Source organism: Opisthocomus hoazin, chromosome 8, assembly GCF_030867145.1.
Source record: "Opisthocomus hoazin isolate bOpiHoa1 chromosome 8, bOpiHoa1.hap1, whole genome shotgun sequence".
Taxonomy (NCBI): Eukaryota; Metazoa; Chordata; class Aves; order Opisthocomiformes; family Opisthocomidae; genus Opisthocomus; species Opisthocomus hoazin.
In genome coordinates this window covers 16,254,763-16,280,093 of record NC_134421.1, presented here as the reverse complement: position 1 = coordinate 16,280,093, position 25,331 = coordinate 16,254,763, and the positions used below count along the sequence as shown (strand labels likewise).

Genomic DNA, 25,331 nt, shown 5'->3' with positions numbered 1-25,331 from the left:
TGTCATCTAGTCCAACCCCCCTGCCGAAGCAGGGTCACCCAGAGCAGGCTGCACAGGACCACGTCCAGGCGGGTCTGGAATGTCTCCAGAGAAGGAGACTCCACAACCTCCCTGGGCAGCCTGTTCCAGTGCTCTGTCACCCTCAGAGGGAAGAAGTTCTTCCTCACGTTCAGATGGAACTTCCTATGCTTCAGTTTGTGCTCATTGCCCCTTGTCCTGTCGCTGGGCACCACTGAAAAGAGTCTGGCCCCATCCTCCTGACACCCACCCTTCAGATATTTGTAAGCATTTATAAGGTCCCCTCGCAGCCTTCTCTTCTTCAGGCTGAACAAGCCCAGCTCCCTCAGCCTCTCCTCGTAGGAGAGATGTTCCAGTTCCCTCACCATCCTTGTAGCCCTCCGCTGGGACTGGAACATCAGTATTTAGTACTGATAAAGATTTCTTTTCTTACCAGTATCAAGAAGAATTCCTGGTGCTGCAGAAATATGTGTAGAACAGCACTGTCAGTGTCATTAAAAAGCAACAGGCGAGTTTCTCTGCTTTAAAACATGGTGTCACTTTTTCAGCATTGCAGCAGAAGCTTATGCTTATTTAATGACATTGAAGGTTGCAGTCATGCACCTTGATGAGCACAGGCAGACCCTGTCCTTGCTCGGAGCAAGGCTTTGGGTGTGCTCAGAGACTGCCAGCGTGTATCGCATTGCAGGGCTGGGCATTTAGGAGTCGTTTCTGTCTTCTCGTATCCATAAGTGAGTCCTTTTGAGACTTAACAAGAGCTGAGTCTGTGTGGGTGCGATAGGGCAGAATGTGACCTCAGAGAGAGAGTAAAACAACTTTCCTAAAGATACAAGATAGAAAAGCTGCCACTTTCCTTGTTTGTACAATGACTAGTCACCTCTTGCAGTTAAAAATGTGCCCTGTTCCCAATTTAAATGTCTGGCTTCAGCTCATAGTCACTAATCTTTGTCATTCTGTTTGGTTGGGTTTTTTTCCTGCCCATTTGGGCTGGGACACACACCTGGTGCAAAACATTTTTTTCTTGGTTAAAATACTTGCGCCAGATTCTGTCTGGATATTCCTGGATATTCCTGTGGTTCTGTCACTGAGCTTCTGCCCTAACCTTGAGTGAGGCAATTAACTACTTGGCCTGCAAAAAGTGCATAGTAAGATTTACCCGATGAGGCTGCTTGCAGTGCTAAATGCATATTTATTCATCATTTCAGCGTGCTCCAAAGGAAAGTGCTGCCAAAGCTGGTGTGCTGCTTCATGAATGTCTGCTCAGAGACCAGTAGCTTTATGCAGCACTTGCAAGATGAAATACTGCACCAACGGAATTTTCGTGGGCTGTATTGATCGAGTTTATTTTATCCTTTGTTTTATTTATGCGTCTTACGTTCTGCAGATCCTCTCAGAAATTACCATGCTGTATTCTCATGCAGTCACAATCTCCCCAAGAATGCAGGATATCAGTCACTGAACCTCATCATCCATGCACCAATAAATGAATTACACGATTCAGTGACTACCAGATCCGCAGCTCCCTCTCTCTTGTTAAACTCCCACATTCCTCATTCCTCCCTCTCTCCCCCCCTCTCTCTCTTTTCATAATTATTGCTTCTCGTTGCTTCTCTGTCCCCAGTGCTCGGGATTATACACACGGCATTTCTGGTGCCAAGCGGTACTGCTGCCTTCCTGTTTTTACTGATGTTTTCCCTGTGGAGAAGGGAGAAGCATGGTCACCGCCGCGCTGCTGGATAAAGGATGGACATCGTGATTGTACGGCGAGCCGTGGGGAGCAGGGAGTGCAGGGCAGCCCCAGCGCAGTGCTCCTGTAGGTGCTCGGAAACCAAATGCACCGGGAAGCAAATACAGGATCGCAGGCAGAAGCCATCACATCGTTCAGTTTCTCGCTCCTGATCACGTGTGACGTATGTTTAGGGAGATTTTTTTTCTGCCTTGTTTTGATGCTAGCGGAGGCTGGGGCTGGAAAGGAGAGTCATAATTTTGGGCAAGGTTTGCAGGAGGTGATGTGGAACAAAAGAAGGGTCTCTCTGGCAGAGCCAGCTTGCTGCGCTTGCTCTGCTCCTACGGCAGACTGTTACAGAAAGGGATGGCGGAGGGGGTGGCATAGCAAGCCCTCCGGCAGCTCCACCCCAAGGTCTCCCCGGCTGCCTCTACCAACCTCAGCCTGATGCTTCCCACAGGCGCGGATGCCCCAGTGCTCCTCGCTGCTCTGCAGGCCACCATTTCCAGGCAGGCCGGAACGGCAAGGAAATAGAGATGCGGCAATAGAGAGAACGAGCATTAAGGAAGGGGAGCTGGAAACAGCGGCTTCCTTCCCCCAGCACCCTCCTGGGAGTTGGAGAGCTGCTGCCAGGGGACAGGGGGAGTGGTGAGGGAGTGCTGACCCCACCGAGAGAGAGCCGAATATCGCTGCAAAACAGAGATTGTACAGAGCTGTAGGACAGTTGTGTTTTTGGGGGAGGGAAATGGGATTCTTTCAGTTGTGCCAGAACACGTGATTTTATTGTATTCCTTAATACACTAAACAAAATCTCATCTCCTTTAGTCCTGAGATTATGTGAACATTTTTTAAAAAAACAACTTTATAACACAGTTGTTTTCTAGATGTCATGGCTTCAGGGAGAAGCTTCAAAACATGACTCGTACAAGCTTGAAATACCAGAAAGCAAAATTAAATGATTGGAAGGCACAAACAAACTAGTGATGTTGGAGTCTTATTCCTCTTAAATGCTTGCCTTTGGCAACGTCTTGTCTCACCGGTTTTTAACTCCACCTGTTGCCAACACAGACATTTGCCTTTCTGTGGGCGTCATACCTCCACAACACTTCCACCCCAAAAGCTGGGACTGTAGGAAGGGTCTCTGTCCAAACAAAGATTAATCAAGAAGCAGATGGGTCTATCAACACTTTTGCATGTGATGTGATGTGAAGCTATAGCACGTGTGTTCTCGGTTGTGTCCCCAAGAGGGGAGACAGTTTGGAGGACTGGATAGAGCCCGTTTGCCCTCATGTGCCTCTGCTCAACGTCCTCAAGCTGCACTAGAGTTGGGAGATGTGACACTCAGGTGACAGACTCAGGGGATGAAAAGGAAGCTTTACGTCAGCATTGGCATGGGATGGGACTTTGAATTTTACTGCAAAGCCTGTTGAAATGAGATCCTTTTTAATGGTGGGCTATCAGTTACTGAAACCCGCTGTCGGCTGTGCCCTGAGAGCTCGTTTCACAGAATCACAGAATGGTAGGGGTTGGAAGGGACCTCTATGGGTCATCTAGTCCAACCCCCTTGCCGAAGCAGGGTCACCTACAGCAGGCTGCACAGGACCTTGTCCAGGCGGGTCTTGAATATCTCCAGAGAAGGAGACTCCACAACCTCCCTGGGCAGCCTGGAGTTCCAGTGCTCCATCACCCAGTTTTCGTTTCCCAGTATTTGATTGTGTTTTGAAAACGGGTACTGTGCTAGACACCCGAGCAACGGCCACACGTAGATGAATAGAGGTAAAGACACATCAGAGTAATAAACAGATCTGCTTCCCCAGGTATGGAAATACTGGTGTTTATTTTCACATAGGTTTGTATCCTATATTCCTGTATGTCCCCCATCCACACCTCCTACAGCCATACCCCTTCCACAATGAGAGCCCACTTCCAATGTCGCATGTCAAGATCCTTCTCATGTTTTCCTACTGGTTAGGTAAGAGACACCAGACGGTGTGTGTGATTTGAAACCCAGGCCAAGCAAGACAAGCAGCCCTTAGCTCCCCCCGACACGTCTATCTCAACAAGGGCAGTTCTTTAGGTCTCTTTCCTCCACTCAAGCCACTGATTGTCACCGAATTTGCCGGATGGCCATGCAGGAGCACAGGAGCCGTGCTCTCATCGCAAATTGAGCTAAAAAAGCCATCCCTCCCCAAAGAAGAAAATCCAGACCATTTTTTTTTTTCCATATAGTTTGGTTATTTTGAACGTCATAACTTTATTGAGACACCAGTAGTTACCACCTTCACTTTGTTAACCACAAATATATAGGACATTGTAAACACAGGTGCCGAGGTGGTGGGGTTCGCTGTAGTTGGATTTCGGAACAGACGGGGGTGAGGGGCGGAGGGGTGAAGGGACACTCGGGCTTAGACAAGACCGCTCAGGGGATCCTATACGCGGCAGGCCATCCATGAGTCATCGTATATACGTATATATGTATAGCTTTATATTATACATCTTTTTTAATATATATATATAATATATATACTATACACAGGCAGCAATGCATCAGGGGAAGGGGCAGGGCAGCCCAGGAGGTGTTGCAGGTGCCACGCAGGCAGTGAGGACTTGTCTGGATGGGTGGTTTGGACTTGCTGCGTGAGGTAGCCTCGCTGGGCTCCTTGCCTTGTGCCTGCTCTGGGGACTGAAGCCGTGACTCCTGTGGGAGCCACCCCGCAACGCTGCCTTCCCGGGGCCTCCCAAGGGTTTGCCAAGGTGCAGGGACAAAGACGCATCCTCCCCTGAGGGAACTGCCAGGACTGACGTGGAGGGGAAGGGGGTGTGATGGAGGTGATGAACAGCGTGGTGGGGACCTGGGTGAGCCGAGGATGGGGACACGTCAGGAGGCTGAAGCCTCGGGTAGAACTGGGGCAAAGCTTCATCATCCCTTTGCCCTTCACAGCTCTCCTGCTTCCACCAAACAGTCCCTTACTTGGGGCCTTCGTAAGACGGGAAGGCATCAAGGGGCCATCGCTCCCACCAGGGGACATGTAATCCTCTGTAATCGGGACAAATGGCAGAGGGGGAAGAAAGCTGCCTTATCGTTTGGCTTATACAGCCTTCCCTCTGATCTCCTAATCCCTGGAGTGGGGCTGATCTCACCCACATTTAGGATCCAAAAGGGACATGTTCCAGCCAGATGCTCAAGCCTTGCCTGTGATCACCAGAAATAGGCAGCACCTTATCAGAAGCGCCTAAGATAAGATAACGAACCCTTTTGGTAGGTCCATATCTCTCATCAGCTGCAGAACCAGCCAAATGCCACTGGAAATTGCGTTTTTAAAAGCGACATGCAAACAAGGAGAGTCCCACCCCCAGTTCTGTCACCACCAACTCTCCACTGCAAAGGCTGAAAGCAAGTCAACCGAAGGAGACTATGTCTTCTCCCATGAGCAAAAGCAAGAAGCTGCCTGAGTAACTATAGCTACAGTGTCCCCTGCCACACCAATGCCTTTCCTTCAATAAAAAGCAAGGAGGAAAGGGACAGAGAGATGGGCAGTAACCCAGGATGAAGCCACCTGGCTCATGTCTCACTCAAGTGCCGGCTCTGAGGGGGAGGCTCATTCCTACCTCAAGCCCACCGAAGCCCATCAGCTGGTGACATCAGGGAAGCAAGCCAAAGAGGATAAACACGAGCTTGCTCATTAGTCAGCCCCAAACAGTGTTTAGCCATCTACGTAACTCTGATGGGAGAAGGGGCATGTATGATGCTCCTGTGCTGCACCCCAAAACAGAGCTCAAGGTAGTCCCCCTATGCGTGGTCCATACCTCTCCTCACGCACCTGGTCCCTCACCCCCTCACCAAAGAGAGGGGACAGGTGATGGGCAGTTCGTCCCAAAAAGTACAACACATTTTTGTGCTGAGGGATGGTTATTTACAGCCTCCTCCTCCTCTTGGTTCCCCCACACACACCCAAAACAAAAGGACAAAGGATGACACGGATGAGTCAGGGTGAGTACAACTAGTTTTTGTCCTCCTCCAACTCATCATTCCTTCCTCCCTCTCCCCCAGCGGAAGAGACAGACTGAAGGGAGCTCCCCCCACAGCCACAGTCATAACAAACCTCTCTCAATAAAGTAACCCCCTCCCAAGCCTAAATATTAGGCTGAGCCCACAGAAAAAGAAGCCCAAGGGGCTTCCCTCAAAAAAATACCTCTCCTATTTACAGTATTGCTTTCACTCGCACCCACAGAGCAAGGGATATGTGTCCATCCCCTCCTGGTGTGTCCGCAGACATAGCTGGTCCCCTCTCCCGTCCTCACCAGTGGTTAACCACCAGCAAGAGGGGACAAGCCACGGGGAGGACAAGCCATGGGGAGGACAAGCCATGGGCACAGCCACCAGCAGCACAAGTCTGCTGGTAGGAGCAGGTAGAAACGGTGCCTATATACAGCAGAGGAACAACTGCCCCCCTTCCCTCTCAGGGCCTGCAGCCCCATAGCTTCTACACCTTCCCTGTCGTTATGGGGCAGCTGTAGAGGAGGGGAAGGACTGGTAACCTCGGTGTCCTCCAGATGAGGTGCTCACACAGCCACAGGCCAGACTTGTGTCCCATCCTCCCGACTTCTGAGGGTGCTACGGGGCATCGGCTGGACACTCAGGGGGAGCACCTGTGGATCTTGGGTCTGCTCCCGATCGCTGCTACTGGGGCCGGTGTTGTGCGGAGCAGGGTGGCTGCTGGCGGGATGCAGCTCCTCACTGCTGCAAGGTTATCTCCCACTTCTTGTGCTCTGACAGATGTCTGTGCTGGGGAGAATTGTCCAGGTGGCTATTGCTGAATTATTTCCCTTTAGGGACCTTACTTCTATCCTGGAATAAAGCATGTGCTTCCACCGCTGTGTCTTTACTCGAAGCAAAATTATGAGCAGCGTGGAATGATGGCCACCCGAGCTCTATCTGAGAGTCACTACTGCCACCTAGGCGAGGCTTTAAAGACAGCCAGCATCTGAGATGCTGCAGAAGACGCACGAAGGTATGGTCTCCAGTAAGCCCAGTTCTCAGAGAGCTCAGCCTGGCCCCAACCAATTCTCTGCACACCAAGACCTCCTGCCCGTCTGAGTGGGAGGCAAAGCGCAGCTGCGCAGGGCAGGACCCTCCCCTGCTTGGTTGCACCCCTGTGCAAGAGCCAGATGCACTCTGGCCATCCCAGCAGCAGTTATTTCTTCCTGGGGCAGTCCTGCTCCATTCCTTTGTGCTACAAAGACAGTGTCAGCAAGAGACTTTGCACTCTGGTAGCAGGGGAACGGAGTTGAGTTCAGCAGGACCTGAGGAGTGAAACTGGCTTTCTTCTCCTCCTGCCCAAGGTGAAATGGCAAAGCTCTCCTCTCCCCCTCAAACCAGCCCAGCTGGAGACGAGGGCTCTCAGGGCCTCCTAGAAGCCCACCTCCTCCATCCTTCCTCCCACGGGCACCGTGTCCAGGGGCCAGGGACTGGGCATGGCTTCCCTCTCGCCTCACCAAACACTGGTCCAAAAGAGCGGCAAGGAGAGGTACAGGCGAGGGGAACCTTCTCCACCTCAGTCCAAGGGGGCTGGGGAAGGAGTGACTGGCCCTCTGCTCTGCCAAGTCTCTTGCTGTAACCCACAGTTGTGCCTGTGGTTTTTGATTGTACCCGCAAATCTTCCTCCTTCCCTTCCCATTTTATCTCTTTGTGCTCCCCCCCGCAATACCACTTCTCCCCAAACCCACTAAACCACCCCACCCCTCCCTCACTAGCGTGTGGCAGCAAAAAGTCCCTGTCTTTGCACAGGGGACACCGTTCTGCTCCCCTCCAGCCCTGTCCCCCCCCCCCAACTCCCGCCTGCAGACTCCAACACCGTCCCCCTTCCTGAGCCACCAGGCCTTCCAGCCCAGTTCAGATGCTCCCATGTCTACTCCAGCCTTCAGCAACACCATCTTTTCTAGGAAGGTCCTGGTCCCTCTCACTCCTTCCCTTCTTCCCCCAGCACCCTCTCCCTGCCCTGCTCGTGCCGTAGCCCCTCTCCTGCCCACTGGCCAGGCTCTGCCCTCCGCAGCAAGGCAGGAGGGAGAAGAGGGAAGGGGCGACCATCCTGTCACAATGCGGTGACAGATTTTGGAAGAATTTGGTTCTGGCAGGTAGTTCTCGGGGGGAGGAGAAGGAAGAGGTGATGGAGAAACCTTTTTATTCTTTTTTTTTTTTCTTTTTCCTTTTTTAAAAACAATAACTAAAAACAGATGACCCAGAAGGCTGGAGCATAGCTGAGAGCCACCTCTTGTGCCACTATGCACGTGTCTGGTTTGTGCCTCGGCTTTCTGCTGGGAGTGGGAAAGGGGGCAGAAGGGAAAGGGGAAGGGAAAGGAGCATCAGTGGCTCAGTAGTTCTGCGTTTGGTACCCCTGTGTCTCAGTGTCGAAAGCATCTGCCGGAGGGGGCTGCTGGTATGTCCCCACCGCATCTGTAGCATCCTCCTCATTCGTGTAGGGAGCATAAGGCATGCCGGAGTCCTGGCTCGGGTCCATGTAGTCTTGGGAGAAGAGGGCCGAATCTGCACCCAGCCGGAAACGCTGATAAGCCAGGAATGCCTGGCCCACCTTTAAGGGACGAGGTGGAGGGAAGAGATGGGAAGCAAAGAGGGGAGGGGAAACAGAGAGGGGGAACATACCGAGAAAGAGAAACAAACAAAAGTGGGGTTAGTAGTGGTTACGGATTAGTGCGCGAGGCTCGCCTGGCTGACCGCCGGGGAAGCGGCCCCAAGGACACGGAGGTCTGGGCTCTGCCCCACGGAAAGCAGGAGCCCACCGGGAGGGAGGAGGGCCGGGCAGGGGTGGCTGCGAGCCCAGGTGGGTGCGTGCCGCCTGCCAGGCTCCCCACCGTCTCTGGGGCGTGCTGGGCACCTCCTGCCCGGCGGTGGGGTTCCACCGACGTGGCACAGGGTCTCCGAGGCTCAGCTGGTGTGTGCTTATCCCGCTCAGCCCCTCCTGCCCAAGGCAACCTGCCTCAGCAACGCCGCAGAAGGTTCGTCTGCCGGGCTGGACGTACGCAGCCGTTTTGCCTGCAGAGGCCAGGAAGGAGAGCAGGATTTGACCTGGAGCATCGAGGTAGTGGTCACCCCCTGAAACCCCTGCACCAGCCAACATCCGCACAGCGCGGCACAGACCTTGGGAAGCAGCAGCGGGAGGTAAGGCGGCTGCTTCCCAGACCATGGGACGGTCAGCAAGCGTGCTGCCGCCTCCTGCCCCAGGCACTGCAGGCAGGACAGCCTTCGGTGGACCGAGGGAGCCCGGGCACAGAGTTCAGCATCATCGCGGAGCCCAGCAGACACGGCTCGTTGTCCCAGAGCATCCCTGATAGAAGTGAGCAGTCTAGCAGGTGACAGGGGGAGAGGTTTTTGGGGAATGAGGGCTGGGAGGAAATGGAGGAGATAAAGTGGTGGGGGCAGAGGGCATCTGCTGGCTGAAGTATTAGGTCTGAGCAGTCGTCAAAAGAAAGGCACAGCGGTGTTACTCAGCGTTAGTTATGGTTTGGGTGAGGGAGACAAGGGAGCAGAGGAGGAGGAGAAGAAATTGCCAGTTCCAACTCCCCAGAGGGAGATCCCCCGCTCAGTGGTCAACCCCCCTCCAGTTCAATGGCCCGTGTCTTCCCACCCTGTGCCCTGCAGTGTCCATACACCCATGGTCGGGGCGTTGGAACTGTCTCTGCCCAGTAACCTCCTCCAGCTGCATCCCTCCATCCCTTCCCCCAAAATCCCCCATCAGCGAGGAGCTCTAAGGCAGCAAGGACGGGGAGTTAGGGAACAAGGTGTTGTATTCTTCCTGAAAAGTAATGTCTCTGAGTCTCCGGAAAGCCAGAAACGTGAGGAAGCCCTGTGAGGAGAGAGAGGGGTGTGGGAAGGAGAATCAGTAAGGCAGAGCAAACCAGAGTGGTTGATTGAAACAAAACCCCCAAAGGAACCGGGGGAAGAGGATGCTTATTTAGCCACTCGCAAGCCTGTGCACTGGGGAGGACCACTGCGGGTGGTGGCACCTGAAAAAGCATCCTGAGGGACCCCTTGCCTTGCTCCTCGTCACACTGTCTGCTGGAGCTTGCAAGGGGCTTTCGACAGCACTCAAGTGCAGGATGCAGCTCGTGGGGGGCACACACACGCTGCCGTCCCTTGCCCCCACGTGGTGTCACCTTGGCGAGGGTGCTGACCACACAACCCTCTGCAGCCCCCCTTCCTCTCTGACAGCTTCGTGGTCTTACAGCACCCTTCCTGCCTGGCCCCTGCCCAACGTCAAGGCATGCAGGGAGAGGAGACGATAAAGCCACAAGGACTTACGCATGGAGACTGGCCTAAAATGCATTCCTGCTTGGCACTATGCTGTCACTTCAGACAAAGATCACTTGGGCTTGGTGCTTTCAGAGACAGGAGGAAACAGTGGGGGATACTTATATTGCACACCAGAGTTTTTCCAAGAAACTATCAATAAAGAACTGCTGGGGAAAGGGCAGTCTTAAGAGACAGCACCGTCACCTTCCTACGAGGCGACGCGGTGAGGCGGCGCTGCAGCGGTGGGGGCAGATGGAGAGCCCTGCGGGACGCCGACCGCAGCCGATCGCAGCCACTGATGACTTCTCACTGATGGGACCAATGCAGGGAGGGTGCAACCCCCAGCCTGGAGCTCCCTTCCTGCTTAGCATCTGTGAGGTGAAAAAGCTGCTGCAGTCCTCTGATGTACAGGGAGAAAGATGCCTGGGGAACTGGCTTGTCCAAGGTCATATCAGAGGTTTGTCAAGGACACTCCTTACTGGGATATGGGACCGTCTTTCCCACTGTGCTTATTAATGCTCCAGCACCTTCTTCCACGTAAGTTTCTGAGTCCTTGCCTCCCAACCTCCTAACCACCTCCCCTCCTGCTTTTCCTTCTCAGAAGCCATGCGAACTGAGATCTTGGAAGGGATCACTCTTAGCCAGTCACCTTCCATTCCCCACAAGCTAATACAGTGCAGACGACACTTGATCCCACGTCACGGCTGCTGTACTCACCCAGGTGAAGATGGAGAAGAACGAGAATGTGATGGCTGCTCGCGCTGCATCCCCTCCCTCATTCATTGGGTTGTCCTCTTCTTTTGAAGCTTGCCACTGGTTGGTCAGAAAGCAGAAGCCAACGAACCACAGGAATGCCCAAAAGGCTGGGATGGACCACCACCAGTATGCCAAAGGGGAAGGGGAGAGACATCAAGAAGGTATGTGAGAACAGAACACAAACACATCATGTTTCTCTGGAAACTTCAACCCTACGAGACCCACCAGTGTGTTGCGGGCTGGGCCAAACTCTGACTGCGCAGCCTGTGTAAGCCCAAGCGAGCTGGCAGGCGAGCTGGCGGCTGAATTGTCAAGGTGACAATAGGTGTCTGCAGAAAGTACCTCAGGAGAGTTCATTCGCTCGTGTTTGGACTAATCACAGGCCTCGCCTTTGGCCTTGCGAGGGAGCCTGAAGGGCGTCCAGTACAGGAGCGATCACCTGGGCTCTCTGAAACAGCCACTGCTTCGCAACCCTGTGCTGCAAGGACAGCGAACAGCAACTCCTTCCAAGGGAGCTGCAGCAGAGTGGGAAGCAGCCGGCCTGCAGCTGCACAGAGTCCGGCTTTTGCTCAGGACAGCGCAGGCTGAGGGACTCACACCGAGGAAAGGTGCTGAAGGATCGTTAACGTGCTGCACCCCCGGGAAAGGGGGGAAGGTAGGGGGGAGCCCCGAGCCCAGACTGGCAGCTGGTGGGGAGGAGTGGGACTCACCCTCTTCACCAGGCGCAGCCAGATACCCGTCAGCAGGGCAAACGGGCATTCCTAAGTGGCATCAAAACACGTACACGTACACACACACCATCGCTCTGTCTGCCACTTCAAATGCACTGCTGGGGATGGAGAGATCTGACTATAAGTTAGAATAAGCCTCAGGGCTGGATGAGTCCTGCACAGCTATTCATGTGGGGAATGCCAGGTAACCTAGGAGGACTGGTTTAGTCAGCCTGTGTGAAGCCCTCAACGTTTTTTTATGTTAAAATACATAGGGTTCAATCATCTAGAGCTGGAAAAGAAGGCAGGACCATCTCCAGAGGCATCAACACTTGGCCTTAGCAAGCACAAGCATGCAGGGAGGCAAGACCTGCTGATCCTAAAGGGCTCCCTGAGCTACACCTACGGAGAACAGCAAAGAGGCATCAGCCAGATTGGCTGAGGAGAAAGGGAAAGAACAGGACAGAGAGAGAAGGCCTGAGAGACTACGGAACCTGAAGACGTCCCTGCTAGCAGGGACCTGGTCTACAAGGCGGCAGAAGCTCCCTCCCTCTCCCTTGCTGGTGGAGGAGGTGGGCACTGTGACCACCCGGCCAGGAAGCTCACCCGAGACCCCGATGTCCGAGAGCACTGCCTTCTTGCGGTCCTTGACACTGCTGATCTGCGGGAAGTAGGCATCCAGAGCCAAGTAAAGAAGGCAGCTGAGGAAGGCGAGGACACCCACGGTAATGCCATAGTTGCAGGCGTTGCGATTGCGGTTGAAAATGCAGTGCTCTTGACTCTCGTCCAGGCGGTTCACGTACCCTTCATTGACAATGGAGCCGAACACCACGATGGAGAACACCTGGCGGGGAGGGAGACAGGAGACACGTCAGGGCAAGCCCCATCTCTCTGGACCAGCAGCACAAAGGAGCAGAGCTCTGCAGGGGACAGACACCCTTCGCAGGCACCTCTCTGCTCTGCCAAGCTCCCGTCCCGCTGCCTTGCCTGGGCTGGAGCCACGGGGAATTTGCTGGGGAGATGGTCTCATTTTATTTCTGTGGATTAACTTAAAATAGGACACACTTTTAGACTGAGCCCTTTTATCCATCTGACCTAAAGCGTGTAAAGCAGTCACAGTCTGGCGTAAGGGTGGCTTCCCACAGGCACACAGCGAGGCACCACGGCGTGTAAACTGGGATATGGTTTTGGTGCGGGTGCCTGCGTACGAGAGCTCCAAGTAGCGGAAATCCTCTTAGTCTGCACTTGTTCTCCCACCCACTCCTTTCCCTTGTAGGAATTCATTGTTTCTACCACACACTTGTTCACTAATTTTATCTATCCAGCTACTATGCTCTTTCCCCCACCCACCCTCCCACAATCCACAGCCCTGCTCGCTCTGCAGCTCCATGCTGCTGTGCTCCAGCTCTCCCCATCTCCCCGCACGTCACACACCTCTCCTCACCAGTCTTCCATCAGCCCAGCCCATGACACCACCTATCCTTCTGCCCGCTCACCCGTACGCCAGAACCCTCCAACCTTCCCCACGGGTTTCACAGGCCAAACATCTCCCGCCCAGGTCCACCGGGCAGGGTCACCGTGAGTCCTCTCTACCCGTCACCGCCACTGCCACTGCGTGTTATTTTAAATCAGGTAGAATTAAGGATGAGTCCAGGTAGAAATGCCGTAATCCGCAGTTGCCAGTCTAATCTTCGCTCACGGGCTTAGCCTTCGTCGCCTGCCACAAGGCTGTCCCTCTTTGACACAGCAGGTTCACCAAAGCAGAGAGCTATTTACAGCAGCCCCCGTCCAGCATCTCAAATAAACAGCTCCCCTGTGCAGCCATGGGAGAAAGAGGGGAAGATCAAGGCAGCATGTGCAGATTTTTCTTTGCAGGGCATCTTGAGACCCTCAGTAGGAACAGCCTGTCTGCAGGGTGCCTGCGAGGCAGATGGGAAATGGGACCTCAAGCGTGGGGTGAACACACACACGACATGCACTAGGACGTCACCAGGGGACTCTGCTAGCCTGGGAGGTGTCTGCGCCACAGGAGCCTGGCACCCTTGGAACCACCACCCAGTCCCCAGGGAGGAGCAGCACACGACAAGATGAGGTGGCCAAGTCTCCTGCAGGGACTGGAGGTAGGTCTGAGGGTTTGCTAGCTCGCAAGGACCCCGCTACCACTTAACCCAACCCAGCACCAGAAGAGGACACAGCAGACAACCCAGCAAGCAGAGAAGCAGCTTTGTGAGTGCAGGGAAAATTAACTGTTCATTAACACCAACCCAATACACCATCCGTCATCGGTGGGGTTGGATGCCTGAGATCCACAGCACAGACCTCTGCTCTTTGACCTACAGCATCATGAACCAGAGGAGAAACCTTACTCATGGTCCCCAGCAGCCCCTGGACAGATACTCAACGTTGACGATGTTTCAGCTGCCAAACTCTAACTACAGTATCCACTGACACCGATGTCATTTTTTCACCCCAAGGCTCATAACTGAGTCACACTTGGGTTGCTGAGATCAGGCATGTTTTTGACACACTAGAGCAAACTAAAAAAGCTGGAAGCCGGTGCTCCTGTGCACGGGGACTGTATGGGTTCTCTGAAAGTTCACAAGAGCTTAGAAGTAAAATGACTGATTTGTCTTCCTCTTCCTCTTCTTCTTGAAAATCGAGATTGACCATACTTGGCAGAAATTGCCCATGAAAATTAAATAAAAATCTCTTCTGCCTGAAGCAAAGGGCCGGTCTTCAAAATTTCAGCCTGAATGGTTTGGAAAGCAGCAAAATCGCACACAATTACAGCCAGGCTCTTCCAGTGGGGAGTCTCGCCCACCTTGTCAGCAGGCTGGGTGGACAGGTCTGCCTGGGACCACTGGCAGTAACACCGTGTTCTTCTAACCCGAGGAGGAGCTGGCAGACTCCTAAGTGACATCCCAACGCGAGGCTGTGACCGGTGCCGATGCTGCCACCTGAAGTACCAACCTGCATACACTGGGACTACACATGGTTTTACACATGCTTAGACAGAAAGCGTGTCCTCTCTTTAAAAGATGAGAAACAACCTCAGAAGTGGCATAGTCTGGTGTTCAGTTTTGGTTTAGGGCTCAAAACTGGTAAAAACTCAATTCCCTGAGTCAGGTCAACCCTCGCAATGAGCTGCATTGTGAGTCTTTGCTTACTCGTTTGGGATGAATGAACTTCTGTAATGGCCTCTCCCCAGAGACACCTCTGTTTACTCTGCTCACATCCTGACACACATCTTCCCTCTGCTCTTATCTTTGGGTTTGCTGCTGCCCTGGAAGAGCTCTCACCTGTGAGCGAAAGAAGCAGAAAAATTCCTTTTCGCATTGGCTCTTTCACACCTTTCTATGCCGGCACGTCGTAAAGACACAGCTCAGAGTCACAAGACCAGAGGGACACCTCCCTCTCCCTAATTTTCAAGCAGAGGTGGCATTCCTAACTTCCCTTCTCCGTCTTCGGTCAGCCAAGATGCCACAACTTCTCTCCTAGGAAGAGAAACCCATTTTGCAGTCTGGAGGTGCCCAAGGTATGACTTACTGGCAGGACTCTGATTTAAGATGATGTTAGGAGTTTTCTGGGGAGATTCCACTGAGGGTATTCTGGCTCATGAGCAGAACAGGTCACTGCAGATGCTCATCTTCTGTCTCCTAAAACAGCCACCCCAGAGTACTCTTTGTCCTGAGGGAAGCTTTCCGTGAATCAAAGCACAGCATCTTAAGGGATGTCTCCTTCTCTCCATGTTTTCCTCACCACTGGTATCAGCTTTGGTCCGTGCTCCGCTTCCCAGCGCTGCAGAGGGCAACGTCAGTGGCAGCGGGGAGGGCTTGCTCCCTTCGCCAGCCGACCACTGCCCTCACGGCACAGCAAAATGCTGTGAGGACCCGCTGTGCACAGAAGCCTTGAGCTGGAACAGTAACACCAACTGGGCGAGATCGGGCAGGCTCAAACCAGAGGTTTCAGACCAACAGGCAGAGCTGGACAGCAGGAGAATAGGCAATTGCTGCTGCTGCTGCTGACAGGCAGTATCACCTGTCTTATCCCCGTGAAGTCTGTACCCAGAAACTGTTGCGACGGGTACACAGACAGACAATTTTCTAGAAAAAATTACAATTATGATATCCCAGGTCTCACAGCCCTCAGGAGAAACTGTTGTACACTGAATCCACAGCACCTACTTCTTTTCGATAAGGGGGAGGGTGGGTGGAAGCTCCCTGACATAGCAAGTGATCTTAGAAAGAGCAAATATTTTGTATGAGGTGGATTGAGAACTGGCTGAATGGCAGAACTCAGAGGGTTGTCATCAGCGGCGCTGAGTCTAGTTGGAGGCCGGTAACTAGTGGTGTCCCCCAGTCTTGTTCAACTTCTTCATCAATGACCTGGATGAAGAGTTAGAGTGTACCCTCAGCAAGTTTGCTGATGATACAAAGCTGGGAGGAGTGGTAGATACACCAGAAGGCTGTGCTGCCATTCAGCGTGACCTGGACAGGCTGGAAAGTTGGGCAGAGAGGAACTTGATGAGGTTCAACAAAGGCAAGTGCAGGGTCCTGCACCTGGGGAGGAACAACCCCATGCATCAGTACAGGCTTGGGGCGGACCTGCTGGAGAGCAGCTCTGTGGAGAGGGACCTGGGTGTCCTGGTGGACGACAGGTTGACCATGAGCCAGCAGCGTGGCCTGGCTGCCAAGAAAGCTAATGGGGTCCTGGGATGCATTAGGAGGACTGTGGCCAGCAGGTCGAGGGAGGTTCTCCTTCCCCTCTACACTGCCCTAGTGAGGCCTCATCTGGAGTACTGTGTCCAGTTCTGGGCTCCCCACTTCAAGAAAGATGAAGAGCTACTGGAGAGAGTCCAGCGGAGGGCTACGAGGATGGTGAGGGGACTGGAGCATCTCTCCTATGAGGAGAGGCTGAGGGAGCTGGGCTTGTTCAGCCTGAAAAGAGAAGGCTGCGAGGGGACCTAATATATGCTTATAAACATCTCAAGGGTGGGTGTCAGGAGGATGGGGCCAAACTCTTTTCAGTGGTGCCCAGCGACAGGACAAGGGGCAATGGCACAAACTGAAGCACAGGAAGTTCCGTCTGAACACGAGGAAGAACTTCTTCCCTCTGAGGGTGACGGAGCCCTGGCCCAGGCTGCCCAGGGAGGTTGTGAAGTCTCCTTCTCTGGAGATATTCAAGACCCACCTGGACAAGGTCCTGTTCAGCCTGCTGTAGGTGACCCTGCTTCGGCAGGAGGGTTGGACTAGATGACCCACAGAGGTCCCTTCCAACCCCTACGATTCTGTGATTCTGTATTTCCTTGCTTTCACGACATGCACCCATGCAAAGATGATCCAGGCAGCAGGTGCAGAATGAATGTCTGCCTGGATTATAAACAAAGCACCAAGTCTGCAAGGATGAAGCATTTACATTCCTGTTCCCATCACATCTGCAGCACTTCTGAAGAGATGTCAGCTACCAGCAGCACTGGCACAAGCCTCTTGCCCCTCTGCGTTACCGCTGCTTGTTCCTTCTGTCCCCGTTTGGCACAGCCAATCCTTGCTGCACAAAGTCTTGCTTATAGCCACTAATAAAATGGTCCAAAATATGCGCCCACCTGCAAAGAGGAGGCGAGGAGAAGAATGTGGGAGTCCTCTCCTGACTGAGCAACGAGACGCAGTAAAGTGACTTGTCCGAAGGCTGCCAGGAGGCAGGCGCAAAGCACTGCATCCCAACACTCCCAAACGCAGCCGCCCACCCTTCTGCTCTGCAGAGGGAGATCATTAGCCGCTCTCTTACGCTCGGCGACGAAAAGCCAGCCAGCCAGCCCCAGCTTCGTGCACCCGAGCGGCCTCTTTTCTTCAGCGAGGCTGCTCAACTCAGTTAACAGGACTTGAAGTAACTAGATTTTTAGGTTAAGAGGGTTTCCTTAATCCTCTAAGAGCAACGTTAATTGGGCAGGTGTACAGCCCGTCTGGAGGTGAGCATTTAATAAGCAGTAATATCTTTGGCTATGCTCAAAAAAGGGACGGAAAGCAGCAGCTGGAGAAGATCTGACCAACTCAGCGCTGCTGCTGGGACCCGGCTTTTCTCGACTTCACTGCTCCTTAAACATCGCATCCGCACAGGCTGTTGCAATGATTTTCCTAGACTTTTGTTTTCATCAAAGAGCTCCGAGACACCAAACGAAGCCCAGAGCCAGGCGCTTTGCAAAGCTGACAGAACAATTGCCGAAAGATGCAGTGAAATCCACTTAACGCTAAGCACTGCGGGGAGACGGGCAGAGGCTGAGCGTTTTCCTCTCCCAGTTTCTCTTGTGCTGGCTGTTACAGGCATGTAAGGGCTCGCTACAGCTAGAAAAGTGCAGAACAGGCAAAATTCTGCATCCCACCATAAAAGACCTTTTTTTTCCTCTCGCTAAACTGGGTGATCTGGTTTTGCCAGAGGCAAAGGTGAGAGATGAGCCCTCAGAGGGGAGGCTCTCCGGTCCCTCCCCACCTCCCCACTGCAGGCTTAGCCCTGCAGAAAGCCAGGCGAAACCTCCTGAGCATCATGTGAGGCTTTCCACCACGCTGCCCATCCCCAGCGCGCATGAGACGTTACTGAGCATCATGTGATGGCTGCGCAGCACGGCCAGCCTCCGGCACTGCGCTAGGATTTTCCTGCACCTCATCCCAGGAGTTTGTCATGCCACCTCCTGACCTCACCCCTGAGCTCCCCACGATGCCTGTGGTGTGGATGAGGGTGAAGAGGGTTTCTGCCGAGCTGCCTGCTTGAGCTCGCTGCAGTGCCCTCCGGTCACAGGCTCTGTCGCACTGCGTGTTGCCTCTCCCTCTCACAAACCCTCTTTTTATTCTGTTATAGAGAGGAAATGGTTTGGTGGCATCGCATTCCTTGTGGGACTTCAAATCAAACCCACCTTGGGCAGAATGAAGCAATAATCTCTGCTGTGTCTGATCTGGTAATGACCAGGAATAAATCCATTTAAAAAGAAAGCTAGAGCGGGGGAGACTGCAAATGATAAACTGGCAGAGATGATCTGGCTTTCATTTTCATTCAGCCACTTGCAAATGGAGTCTCTGGAAAGCTTTGGAGAGCCCTGCACAGACGTGGATTATTATTATTGCTATTATCATCATTAAATCTACTTGTATTTAGTTCATTTTGAAGAAAACATATGCGGCTTTTGATATGCATGGGACTGGCAGCTTGGAAACAGGCGGCCTCTATTTATTCTCTCCAGCCGGCACCACGCAGGCAGCGAACGGCTCCTGCCCACAGTCTCGATGGTGTGTCTGAGCCCCGAGCGGGTGCTGGAGGGGGCCAGCCTCCCCCTACCCACTTGTCCCTGATCCCCTTGAGCACGGGACAGGGGAAGAGCACAGCTACGCCAGCACCTCCATCCCAGCTCAGCCTCCCTGGCCAGCAGCCACATGGCACCAGCTCCCCAGGCGGGGCTGAGCCGGAGCAGGTGATGGAGGGGGGGAAAGGCTCCGCATCCCTAATTCCTGCCACGGGATCTGGGACAGGCTTTCCTCACCAGCCGGCTTTTTTTCACACATGACTTGGCAGCTGACAGGCCAGCCATTAACCCTTCCAGCTCCTGCCAGAGCCGTGCGTGGGAGCCCGGGTCAATCTTCCTCTCCACAGCAGCCCAAGCCCATGGTGATGCTGGGGCACCCCAAGGGGGGGGATGAAGAGCTTTCCCACAGGAAGGTGCCCACGGGTGAAAGAGGGGGCTGTGTCCCAGAGAGTGAATTCAAGAAGCTCCATCCAGTTCTGCAGGTCTCACGGTCTTCTCGTGGCCAAACAGCATCTTCTGTCCCAATGCTACTAGTGACAACTCCTCACGGCCACATCTCCACGGTGGCATCCAGGTCCTTCTGCACTTTCCAGATGGTCCTTACATCACCAGGTCACGGCTTAGCTTTCCATGAGGAAGAGTTCTGTTTTCCTTCTACCAACACATCGCTCCCTCCTTGGCTTGGCTGTGCTAACCTAGCTGGAGGACCACATCTGCTGCCACCTGCGCCTGCTCCTCTCACAGCGACCCTAGTCCGCTCTGCTGCCTTGTCTTGCCACAAATGTTTGCCTTAGCTATGTGTCATCTCCACGCAGTTTCTCTGCTCCCCACCTGTGTGCCTCTCATGTTTTGAAATATCAGATTACATATGATTATCTTTTATTTTTTGCTCGTATTTCTGACTGCCTTTGGTCCTTATGTGCTATTTCTCAGATTTTTATCTGCAAATGCCATTAATGAGACATTTGTTCCTGCTACAAGATCTTTCCTGGAAATGCTATGCTGGAAACAACGTGACCTGCTGTATCCAACCCTGAATCACCCTGCGGCTCTGCACATCTATTGCTCATCTTCTGATGTGGCCTCTCACCCAATCCCAGTGACAGCGATCCAAAAAAAACCTTTTGAAGCTGACCCAAGGAAGGGGATCCCGTGAAGAGCTGTACCTAGGGCTTGACTCAAAGCATGTGCTTTGAACCGCCATGTTCCTTTCATGGTGTGCCATCTCGCAAGCACGCAGCCAGTGAGCATGGTGGCTGGGGCAAAAATCACATGGAGGGGCAGAGGCAGAGAGCATGAGCTATGGTCCATGAACGTGGGGCACATCTCCGCTAAATTTTGCTGGGGCAGAAGGAAGGTGGAGGTTGCAGCTGGCTTTGGACTAATGCGGGCCCTGGGCTCTGAGGCTCGGTTTGACTGCCACCGCAAGCCCACGCCGAGTGTCCCCTCCGTACGGCAAAGGGCAGCATGAGGGGAAGAGGCAAGGAGTGTCGTGAGCAGGGCATCAGCGTGGCAAGCCAGGGACCTGCTGGCAAGGCAGGAGATGGGGCTCCCTGCCATGCGGGGGCTTGCTCCCGTCCTCCAGCTCACAGCCTGTCCTGGCAAGGCCGGGGACGCAGCTCCCGTCCTTCGGCTGCCTTGCCAGCTCGGCCGGAGCTGCCTGGGACGTGCTGTACCTGCAAAGACAGGCGACAGCGCTTCCCATCCTGGCTCCCACCAGCCAGGGGACGTGGTGGCAACGGCAGCAAGTGATGGAGGAGGAGATGGAGGGCAGGCAGCCCCTCTCCTCACCAAATCTCCCTCTGGAGGGCATTGCCCTTGGTGTCAGAGACACATATGGTGTCTCAACCCGTGTGGCAAGTTTTAATGAGCTGCTTTGCCTGCGCAGCTGCAGTTAGAAATACTCTTACTCAACCCACCTAGCTGGGCCTGCTTCCAAAGAGCAAGTTACTTTTGCCTTGTTAGGCTTTTACATTGAGCAGCGCTTCAGTTCCTCCAGCAAGCAGGTTTCCAAGCAGTCAGGAGCGCCTGGAACAACCTGTTTCAATTAGCATTTTACTTATTTATGGAGCCAGTGCTACATCCAACGCCTGCGGGTCGCAAAGGAGCCTCCCAGCTCCCCCACGCTGGCCATGGAGAGCCCTGTGGGACAGGACGCGATGGGATTACACAGGGATGTGCCCACGCTTGCCTGCTCTATTTCAAGACTGATCCTGGAGCCACGTACTGTAGCTGAGCTCCAGCTCGGTGTGGGTCACCAAGCTAGCTCCACTAGCTCCAGGTGCCGGGTCACCTAAGAGGGCTGAAAGCAGGTTTATGTGGCAGGGTGGTGAAAAAACCCACCCATGCACCCACGTCCCGTCTACTGTAGGGCACCAGCTGTGCGGTGCAGCTCAGCTCAGAGCACGCCTCTGCACTGCAGCCGGTGGCAAGCCAAGCGGCACAGCGTGGAGCAATGCCTTGAAAGACCAGGACTCACAGCACCCCCCAGCCACTCACCGCAACAGGGCAAGTCGCTTGTCTTCTCTCCACCATGACTGGGAATAGGGAAGGAGTTGTTCTGCCCTTCCCCAAAGAGAGGTGGGGAAGCCTCCAGGATCTTCCAGCAGCACATCACTTTCATTGTGCAAGCATCAGTCCAGCCAGACTGGACAAGTCCCCTCACTGCAAGATCCAGATGCCCTTGGAGGCATCCTCGGCAGGGCTGCTGAGGAGGGACGGCTCTGCAGGGCTGCCTCCCTGTGCTACGCAGTGCTGTTTCATCCAGACAAGCGTACCTGGGGCAGGCACCAGCAGAGAAATGGCTCACGCTGAGGCTGAACATCCAAGCCTGACACGGGTGCTCTGCAGGACCACCACCACTTGCCAGCACCCACGCCAGGCAACCTCTCTGTAGGGAGATTCATATTTACTCTGCTGTGCCTGACCTCCAAAGCACCCAAGAAACCTGAGCTGCCTCACAACACTGTCACGGTGGACAGATGCTCCAGAATTGCTAACCTCTTTCCATAGTTCAGCATCCTCCTTGTCAAGCCTACCCCATCTCCTCCTCAGCAAGGAGCAACATAAACAACCTTCAGTCACCCTACCTGCTCCTGATCTTGCAGCTCTCCCCGGAGACTTGCCGCCATCTCAACAGGGCTGCAAACTCCATGGGCAGGAGCCAGTTTTGCTGCCTGTTGGTAGAAAGCCATCCGTACCTCCATGCCACCGTACAGTCTGCTGAAAGGCAGCATGACCTGAGCACAAGGTCGCTGCCTGGGGAAGCGATCACGAGAAGTTCCGCTCTCAGGGAAAGCTCATCATGTGAAATGCGCTGAGAGGAGTCTCCAGCTTGCCCCGGGGAGATGATGGACCACCCACGCCAGGAGCAGGATAAAGGCAAATGAGATCTCAGGAGACAGCAGGCAAGGTGCTTCCACTGCATGCCAGAGCGGGTGAAAGGACTCTCACAGAGACCATGGGGAGGGAGGGCCCTTCACCATCAGAAGAGTTTGGCTCATAGTGCCTGGCGAAAGCCTAAGTGCAGATGTGATGGCAGAGGGGAAAACACCAGGGAGGGAAAAGCATCATTTAAACTGAGGGGCACAAGAGCACAAAAGCAAAGCCACAAATACATTTATGGTGGAAGGCCCTGACTGCTGGAGCTGCTGAACCCTCTCCCAGAGGGAGTGAGCAGGGCAAAAACCGCATGAACCAGTCTTTTTTCAGTGAAGTTCAACCAGTTTACGGAAGGGGCCATAAAGGGTCTGATCCTTCTGGCAGCCTGAGATAGGACTTCCAATGCCCACGAGGACCCTTCTTAGTATCAAGTTAAAAAAAAAGACCAAAGCGACAACTAAATATCGGGGGTGAGCTTGTGGCTCCCTGGCTTTGCGGAGGGAGAGATGCTCGGGAGGACAGACAAGACCAAGGTGATGGAAGAGCAGAAGGAACTTGGATTTCGGGAGAGAATAGATGCACGCATAGCCTTGTGCCATGACAGCCAGGCCAGCCTCCCTCGCTGGACTGCTGACCTGGAGCCCCTCCAGCTCCCGCAGAAGGACTTTGATTTCCACGGCCAAGTAAAGTGCCCAGGGTAAATCTCGTCCTGTCCTCTGTCAAGGTCAGACGGGGCAGGGGGAAACAACGCGGGGTGCCAAGGAGATGCCAGTCCCCGAGCAGCGCTCCTTGACTGCGGAGACCTTGCAGGGCATAGAGCTGAGCTCCACGAGCGAACTGACAGTGTCTGAGATACTCCAAAGCAGAGTAGGTGCCTAATTAAAAAATAAATATATTTCCTGCTCCTTGCCTCTGGGAAGCCAAAATCCCGCAGTGCTCGGATGACAGGGAAAAAAACTCCACCAGACCAAGAGGGAGAGAGAGAAAGAGGAAATTCTGCCACAGAGATTAGCAACGGGAGAGCCTTTGTAGGTCACATCACGTCCATCATCCCTGGGCACGCAGGCTGGCTCCGCTCCACCCGCCCGGGAGCGGGGGGCACACGTACCCCCTCTCCCGGCACCCAGCCCCAGCGGGACCAGCTCGCTGCCGGCGTGATGTGCTGTGTTGTAAACAAACCCAGGCGGATGGATGGACGGACAGACCGCCTGTATTAATCACGACCTCGGCTGTCTCGGGGCTCTCCGGCCACCCTCCGAGTCACGTCACCCCGAGGGGACATCGCCCACCCACCCGGCCAGAAGCACAAGGGCTGCCTCCCCACCGCCGGCAGCAAGCCAGGCCACCTTCCCCTTCCCTCCTCATTTCCCCAGCCTGGCACTGCTTTTATTTTATTTTATTTTCCCCAAGCCAGCCTGACGCCTCTCCTCCTTGCTCCGGCGCGCATGTGTCGTCTGCGCTCTCTCTCCCTGCCCTCCCTTCCCCGCTCCCGGCCGAGACCTCAATCTCTCCCAGCTGGCTCGGTGCGGCAGCTCTCGCTCCCTTAATCCCAATGACCTTCTTGCACATAACGCGCTGGCCCCATGGGCAACCATGGGCTCGGCCCCACGGGAAGAGGAGAGACCTTCCTCCTGGCACCCCATGCCCTCCCCACCACCCCCATTAGATGCTCCTTTCCCCCTGCCCCCTTCGCCACAAATTACCAAGAGAAAAGCAAGACAGGGAAAGGGGGGTGGGGGGTGAGAGGATGAGGATAAAACATGGAGCGATGTCCAGCCCCCAGAGCCCCCCAACTCGCCCCGGCACGGCCAGAGCCCAGCGCCCCCGAGCCCTGACCCGCCGGGGAGCCGCGCCAGGACTGTGGTATCACCCCCAGCTTCCCCCCTGTCACCCCACATCCCACCGCCTCCCCGTGCCCGCCATAACCCCACCAGCACGGGGGAGTGAGGAGGGGGAGACCCCACCACCCCCCCCCAAACCAGCAGAGACGGAGACAGGGGTCATCGCCCAACCCACCTCACCCCTTCCCTCCCCGGGGAAGAACCCCCAGACCGGAGTGCTCTCCCCCCATATGGCCCCACCTCCACGCACACGGCTATGCGTGTACGTACGGCTGTTCACCTGTGTGTGCGCACACACACGTGGGGACACACGGAGACACACGGAGATATACACGGGCAGAGAGCGACCCGTGTCATCCGAACGCACCTGCGCGTACAGACGGAGGTACGGCCACACACGGAGGCGCACACGTACCTGTCCCTGTGTGCGTGTATGGACCTAGAGGTGTGGGGACGCACCGATGGACGTATGCATATCTATATGTATATACATATATATCTATATGTATCTATATGTATATACATATGCATACACACGCACGTATCAAATATAGAATAATAAATATAGAATGCAGAATAGCATATAATTACAATAACATATAATCATTTATATATATATATATGCAGGCAGGTAGGCAGAGAGGTCGGGGTCGGTGCCGGTGCCGGCGGCGGCCCCGCGCCCGGAGGGTCCCCGCGCCGCCCGCAGCCCGGCGGGCCGCTCCCCCCCCCCCGCTGCCGGTGCCGGTGCCGGTGCCGGTGCCGGCGGGGCCTTACCCAGGAGAGGAGCCGCAGGAGGGTGTGCGGCTGCCGGATGAAGGCGTGCGGGTCGAAGGCGCCGCCGGCTTTCCCCGCTCCGAAGGCTCCCCCGTCCATGGCGGCGGCGGGGCGGGCGGCGGGGGGGGGGGCTCGGCGGGCGGTGCCGGGCTGCGCCGAGCCGAGCCGAGCCGAGCCGTGCCTGGCAGCCCGGCGGCGGCGGCGACGAGCCGCGCGCTCCCGCCCACGGGGACGCGCCGCGCCGGGAGCGCGCACCCACCCCTTTCCCCCCTCCCCCCCGTCCCCGCCGCCGCATGGCACGTCTGGGGGGAGGCGTGGGGTGTCCGTGGGGCGGGAGTCTGAGGAGGGGGTGCCTGCTGCAGCAAAGCCCGGGGCTCTCGTCTCGACCACCCCTCGCCCCACCGACACCGCGGCCCTGGGAGGGGGCAGCGGGAAAAAGGCCCTTCGCAAAAGCTCAGATTTTGGGGAGACCCCCTGACCCCGGGGGGCAGAGACCACATGACATGCAGCACGCACCCCTGAGGCTTCA

The 25,331-nt window shown here is 54.8% G+C and overlaps 1 protein-coding gene across 2 annotated transcripts; it reads right to left on the bottom strand.

Moving 5' to 3' along the window:
* Positions 1-7,562: 7,562 nt before the first annotated feature.
* On the bottom strand, positions 7,563-24,969 carry SYNGR1 (synaptogyrin 1). 2 transcript variants are annotated; one of them, XM_075428044.1, is made up of 4 exons: positions 24,803-24,963; positions 12,125-12,362; positions 10,770-10,915; positions 7,563-8,334 (listed from the first exon to the last, which is right to left on the bottom strand). In XM_075428044.1, the coding sequence occupies exons 1-4, from the start codon at positions 24,899-24,901 to the stop codon at positions 8,116-8,118; spliced, it is 702 nt and encodes a 233-aa protein (XP_075284159.1). In that variant the 5' UTR covers positions 24,902-24,963; the 3' UTR covers positions 7,563-8,115. The 2 variants fall into 2 exon arrangements, with proteins under 2 accessions (XP_075284159.1, XP_075284160.1); XM_075428045.1 differs by lacking the exon at positions 7,563-8,334 and adding an exon at positions 8,344-9,606 and having other exon boundaries at positions 24,803-24,969.
* Positions 24,970-25,331: the final 362 nt, after the last annotated feature.